The 6875-nt window shown below is 37.0% G+C and overlaps 1 protein-coding gene and 1 pseudogene across 1 annotated transcript; both read right to left on the bottom strand.

Annotated features, from left to right (window-relative positions):
• Positions 1–2319: 2319 nt before the first annotated feature.
• Positions 2320–4045, bottom strand: LOC132182930 (UDP-glycosyltransferase 83A1-like; annotated as a pseudogene).
• Positions 4046–5927: 1882 nt separating this feature from the next.
• On the bottom strand, positions 5928–6839 carry LOC132182151 (UDP-glycosyltransferase 83A1-like). Its single transcript, XM_059595343.1, has one exon. It carries the CDS (start codon positions 6837–6839, stop codon positions 5928–5930), a length of 912 nt encoding a protein of 303 aa, XP_059451326.1.
• Between the last annotated feature and the right edge of the window lie 36 nt (positions 6840–6875).

Here is a 6875-nt window from a genome sequence, read left to right as displayed (position 1 = left end):
GACGACTTATGGAATAGAGTAAGTCGCTGTAGACATCAAATTCAGAAGAGTGGACAAGAGCGGAACTTAGAGTTTTGATCTGGAGATGAAATTAAAAAAGATATTAAAGGGGTAAAAATTAGATTTTAAGAGAATTATAAAAAGAATTTTTAAAAGAATTTGACAAACATTTTGTCACACCCTTGGGCATTCTTTCCTTACAACCAAGTTTTCAAAAGGAAGTATCAAGTTAATTGGTTTTCGTGAATTTTATAAAATAGAGACTACTTAGCAGCCTATGATTTCCTTCTATTAAAAATGATTATTCTAATTGCATTTCTAACGAAAATTAATGCCACGTGATTACACATCAATGCTAATGGTATATCAACACGTGCATGTCAGCCTATGTCAGCATCACATGTGGCAACCATATTTCTTAAACAAATATAGAGTTCAAATATAACAAGTATATAAATTAAAAGACCATATCTTGGTATCTTACCATGGATCTTTAATTTCCATATTTTTTAAATAATATTTCCCAACAGTTAAACTATCAGTTTGGGCCTCTAAGTTAATGCTTGGACCGCTTGGCCTATGGATGTTTGAATCTGATCCACATTATAAGATATTTGAGGCTTAAATGTTGGTGAAATGCCATCATATATAATCCATTAAAAGTTGCTAACTAAGGAGGATTTGTTTTTTCTGAGCTTAGAGGTTTTTAGGATTTCAACTTTTGTTAAAGTACTCTTTAGGGTTTAAAATTTATTAAATTAGTTTTTGAAAATTGTTTCATAATAGAAATTGTGATACGTATACATACGAATATGCATCATACCCAATAAAATAACTACTTATGTATGGAAGTATCCCAGCAACTACTTTAAAGCTGTTTTCTTTTTTTACATGTACGAAAAATCTTCCCGCTTCTTTATATCTTTCATATACATTAAAATTGTTAAAGTTGAACCTAATGCACGTGGTTAACTGTAGTAATTCACATGGTTTATTATAATCATAAAAAAAAAAAAAAAAAATTTATTTCTCCTCTCACACCACCCTATGCAAAAAAAAATTGAATAAAAAAATTTGTAATGTTATATGGAAATATAAAGAGAAACCGTTGTGAACGCACTTAGCTTTGACAGATGGCAAATAAAAAAAAAAAAAAACAAAAAAAAAAAAACTTGAGAGCTTTCAAAAGCATAGACTTCTTCTCTTTAAAACGTGCGCTTCTTGCAAAAGAGACGCATGCAAGACGAAATAGAAGATAATCTGGTCTAGATTTGCTGACGGGATTAGCGGCCGCAAAGGGTACCATGCATGTGCTCTTTTTACCTTTATGTTTTTTCATATTCTTTTGGATTATATATATTTTTTAAGCCTAACATTTCCTTTATAATAATAATTTAATGAAATAAATTATTTAAACTCTCTTTCTCTCTCTCTCTTTTATCAAAAATAATAATTTACATAAAACTTATAAATAATTTATTCTGTAAATTAAAATTATAAAATTATAAAAACAATCAAGTGTAAATTGGAACCCTTTAAAAATTTTAACATATTCACTTATATATATATATATATATATATATAAACCATTATTTTTTTTTGTTTTCCAACTCGTATATTAGAAACTTGTACAAAATCAAATGAAGGATCTAAGTGTTAAATTATGATATTTCAATTTTAAAAAGATTTAAAATTAGTATATTTAACGGTATATAATATCATATTATTTATTGACATTATATACATGATTAGATGCATAACTTTAAAAAATCCTGATCTGATGTTATGTTGACACAAACAATAAAAAATAAGTCTTTGTTGGGATGGTTGGGTGACTTCAAGAGCCCACAGAATTTGTGTAATTCCTTGCACTCAAACGTGCTATCCCTTTTGTGAAGATTTTTGGGGCAAGATTTGACTGTCTAATAGGAAAATGTGGAAAAGAAGTCTTTGTTTGAGATACTTCCTTGTTGAAGTAGGTAGTCTAATTCATTGTCCACCTCATGTCTCATAGGTGGTAAAGCATGCCATCTTGTCGTCGTAGGAGTCATTTTCTTAAGAGACATGGTATAGTACAATAAAAAGATTTTTTTTTTGTCCATAAAAGTTTTAGATGGCAAAAGGCCACAAGTTCTTAAGTGAGTGACTACGATTAAATAAACAGTAGTTAAAGGCTTATAGCCTCTTGACACCTAAGACTTTTATCAACAAAATATAGTTTGTTTATTGCAGTATAGCATTATTATTCTCTTATTAAGCTAGCATTAAGTCCTAGCTAGCTTGCTTGATAATTGCCCCTCAATGTTGGCTGTATTTTCATGGCTGTCTTTCCAATATATATGTATAATGGAAGAACAATACAAAGAGGAAAGGTAAAAACATAAGGGAAAGAAGAAGAAGAAGCAAAAGCCTATGCCTTAAGCCATTCAACGAAGTTGTTGAGATTTTTGTCAGAGCAGCCACCTTCTTTGACATTGTTTGAAACCAATTGCTGGAGATCCAAAGCCCTTGATTTGAAGTTTTCATCACCAAGCAGTTTATCTACCTTTTTCTTGATCTCTCCTTGCCTAACAATCCCCCTTTCGTCTCTGTTAAACTTCAACCCAATCTTCCAAACATCACAAATGTAGCTCTCATTATAGCTGGTCAGCAAAGTAAGGCCAGCACAGGAAAGGGACCCCATTGCTTACACCCTCTATTGTTGAGTTCCAACCGCAATGGCTCAAGAAGCAAGCAATGGAAGGATGGCCGAGAACTTTCTGTTGGGGTGCCCACCCAACCAACTTTCCCCGACCGGCTACTCTTTCTAGGAATCCTGCTGGACAGGCATCACTTGCTCCTTGGGTGATGTCTGGTCTCACAACCCATAGGAAAGGCCTGTTTGATAGTTCAAGGCCTAGAGCCAATTCCTGGAATTGGGTCTCGTCAATAACTGTAAAGCTGCCAAATGCAACATAAACGACTGAGCGCAGTGGCTGCTGGTCGAGCCATTCTAAGCAAGTTGTGTCTTCCTGCCAGAAGTGGCCTGCTGAATTCTGGCCCCGGTTGCTTGCCAAAAGTGGGCCTATTGGTATCATCTCTGGAGCCACGCTGAATGCTGCTGGCTCGAGGTCAAAAGACGAGTTGCAGATCAGCCAGTCAGCAGATTTCAGATAGTGGTGTTTTTAACAATCACTTCGAAGATAATTTTCTGGGTGGTTAAGTCACCGACGCAGCTCCACAGAAGCGTTGTTGAGCTCATCGTGGGCATGTCTGGTGCCAAGTGGATCATCAGGTTTTTTATTGCAGTTCCTGCAAAAAACAGGGAAAGAAAAAGGAAAACGGAACATCATTTTAGCGCAAATTTTTTTATTTATTGTAAGATATCCGAAGTAGAAAAACATCCTTATTTAAGTGTATGTATCCTGATTAATTCCTCTTCCTTTCTGTACTTCTAACAGCACTTTATTCATTTCAAAGCATGAATTTGCAGCAAAACCTATTTTAATTTGTTGGTGCTGAATGATCAAAGTAGGGGGCAGGATATCTTACCATCAGTACTGTTGATGAGTCCAGTGTCAATCAGCCTCGGGATGTCAAAGATCGAGGCCATTGTTGCACCTGAAGCAGGCCAGAAGGCAGCTCTGGGGATTTTCATCTTCTCTGCCACTTCCAGAGCCCACCCCATGCTATAATCAGTAATGACGCAAGTGATGTGATCATCTTCCGAACTGTTTATGTCTTCTATGAGCTCCTCCAGCTTTCCAGGCATCACCCGGAAGATTGCTTCAGATAGCTTCCCTAGATCAGTTCTGTCCTCCCATGGATCCAACCCATCTGGGATTGAAACAAGATGAATTTGATCTCCTAAATAATTCTTTTCTGCCAATGCATTCACAACCCTCTTGTGATTATACTCTGTGTTCACAAACGTGACTATGAAGCCTTGTTTGATTAATCGTTGCGAGAACTCCATCAGTGGGAGTACATGGCCTTGTGCTGGATAAGGCATAATTAAAATATTTGGATTTCCCATTTTTATTCTCTTTCTTTCACTCTTTCCAGATTCAACTCTAACATTGATATACATTTTCAAAACCAAATTCATGTCATATTTATAAGGATCTTGCATGGGAGGTGTGGCTGAGGAGCCAATGCTTGACGTCTTGTTTTATTTTTTTCTCTTTAGAACTTTCCTTATCTTTGTTTTTTTTCTCATCGACTTGATCTCATGGATTTTGGTGCTCTCTTGGAAATGTTTGGCTTTTGGGGTTGTCTTAATGGGAATTGATGTCTCAAAGACGACAATTTGCCACTGTTTTTTTCTCTTTGGCTATTTTGTTTATCATTTCTCTTTTTTAATATCGACTTGATTGCCATTTTTATCGACTTGATCTCATGGCTTTTGGTGATCTCTTGGAAATGATTGGCTTTTAGGGTTGTCTTAATGGGCGTTGATGTTTATTGGGTCTCAAAGGGAAGATGACGATCTGCCACTGTTTTTTTCTCTTCAGCTTTTTCTTTATCTTTTCTCGTTTTAATATTGGCTTGATTGCTATTTTTTTGTTCATTTTTTGTGGCTCTTAGCTCTCTCTTGTTCATTAGCTTAAGTTTTATTTCTCATTGTTGTTTCTTATGTTTGCTTTAATTTTAGCATCAATTCTAAGAGAACTATGTACGATGTCCTTAGGATTTCTGATTTTAGCTTTGTGGCTTACAGTGCCATGAGCTTGGCTTCTGTACAATAAGTCCATTTGATGCAATAAATGAAGTCTCATATCGAGTTGGTACATTCAGATGTGCCTAATATTTGAATGACATTAGGTAGCTGAATATCAGATTTGACCCATCATTTGGTTTATTTCTATTCTTTCAATTAGGGAGACACCCTGAAATAAACCAGCTCAAGATCACCAATGACTCACAGGATCTTCCCTACAAGGAAACAAGCTGATCAAGATCACCAAATGTTCACAATATCTTCTCCTAACCTCATATTTCTCCTAACCTCACCAGCAACAGCTTGAACCTCACCAGCAACAGCTTGAACCTCACCCGCAACAGCGGCCTCTTGAAGCATTTCGTCGAACAAGTGATCTTCACCCGATGGCTTGCACTTCTTCCCCCTCTGTCTCGCCCGCAACCCACACCACCGACAAACCTACCCACAACACAGCAACATAATACCACTCCAACGATTTCCAACTTCACCCACGTCGTTACGGTTTAACCGAACAGAAACAACTTCCTTCCTTATGCTTTGGGGACAGGGCAGTGATTTAATTTGATATTAGAGGTCTCTAGAAAATTTTCGTCATTCACCTCTCATTTCAATTAAATTTTTACATGTTGGGTCTCACTAATTAAGAGGGAGTTTGAGCCAACACGTGAGGATGAGTATTAAAATATAAATAAAATAACTTTTGAGTTCGAACTTTGCTTTTGTTAATTACCCCTCATTTCAATTAAATATTCTAATTAAAAGTGAGTATTAGAATAAATGATTAAATTAACCATTTCTATAGGGTGAACTTGTCGGAGTTTACCGAAAGCCACCGCCATCGCCCATGAACATTGCAGGAATCATTCCAACTCTTTTGCTAACCACAACCATCATCAAAAGTTGCCGGTCATTTTTATTAGATGTCAAACGTTGTTGAGTATGGTCGCTGACTTTCGGCACAAACCAAATATTTTACTACGGAGCCTAAAAAATTGCCCATTGCTTGTAACATAATCGAAATCATAGGCATTTTGCAACAGTGAAAAAACATTTTTACTACTTAATGATATTATATCAATAGGCAAGTCTTCCTTATTGATGTTTGCTTTCTTGCTTTCCTCTCTCTTTTTAAGATATATGATTTCAGGCAAAATCTCAAGAAAAGAAAGATAAAAAAAACTATGCACAAATTGTTTTAAGTCTGAAAATCGCAGGATGAACTTTTCTATGCTTTCATCCATTCAACGAAATTCTTCAAATTATTGTGAGAGCCACCGCCTTCTTTGATACTAGTCTTGACTATATTCTTGAGATCCAAAGCCCTTTCTTTCAATTTTTCATTGCTCAGAATTTGCTCCACCTTACTTTCAATTTCTCCTCGTGATATGACGCCACTTTCATCTCGTTCTAAACGCAACCCAACCTCCCAAACATCACAGATATAGCTCTGGTTTAGGAACTGGTCGGCAAAATAAGGCCAGCACAAGAATGGGATCCCGCTGCTTACACCTTCCATGGTGGAGTTCCAACCACAGTGGCTTATGAAGCAAGCAACTGACGGATGGCTCAGAATCTTCTGCTGCGCCGCCCATCCCACCATCCGCCCACTAGCGGCTACTCTGTCATGAAATTCTCTTGGGTAGCCATTGCTTTTCCCATCTGTGATGTCAGCTGGCCGCACTACCCACAAGAATGGTCTGTTGCAGAGTTCCAGCCCCAAGGCCAATTCTTGGAACTGGGTTGGGGCAAAAATTGTGAAACTTCCGAATGCAACATATATCACTGAGCCTGGTGGCTGTTGATCCAGCCATTTCAAACAAGTTGAGTCCTCTGGCAAGAATTTTCCTACTGATGATGACTCTCCTGGCTGGTTGCTTGCCAAAAGTGGACCTATAGGTAGAATATTTGGAGCCAAGGCAAATGCTGCAGGCTCAAGGTCATAAGTTGAGTTACATAGCAGCCACTCAGTCGCTTTCACAGACTTGTTGTTTCTTACCAAAAGCTCGAAAATATTTTTCTGCATGGTCAAGTTGCCAACGCAGGTCCAAACCAAGGTTTCTGTGCTCATGGCAGGCATTGCTGGTGAGAGATGAATGATCTGTTTTTTCATTGGAGTTCCTGAGCAGAGAATTTCCATTGAAATTTAGTATCAAATGACCTATCATTAACATGG

Source organism: Corylus avellana, chromosome ca5 (genome assembly GCF_901000735.1).
Source record: "Corylus avellana chromosome ca5, CavTom2PMs-1.0".
Lineage (NCBI taxonomy): Eukaryota > Viridiplantae > Streptophyta > Magnoliopsida > Fagales > Betulaceae > Corylus > Corylus avellana.
Note: the sequence above shows the minus strand (reverse complement) of the source record. Positions and strands in the feature narration are given on the sequence as shown.

What these genes read in the sequence shown, in the direction of transcription:
- LOC132182151 (XM_059595343.1), bottom strand. Translation starts at nt 6,839, where the DNA reads ATGGAAATTCTCTGCTCAGGAACTCCAATGAAAAAACAGATCATTCAT.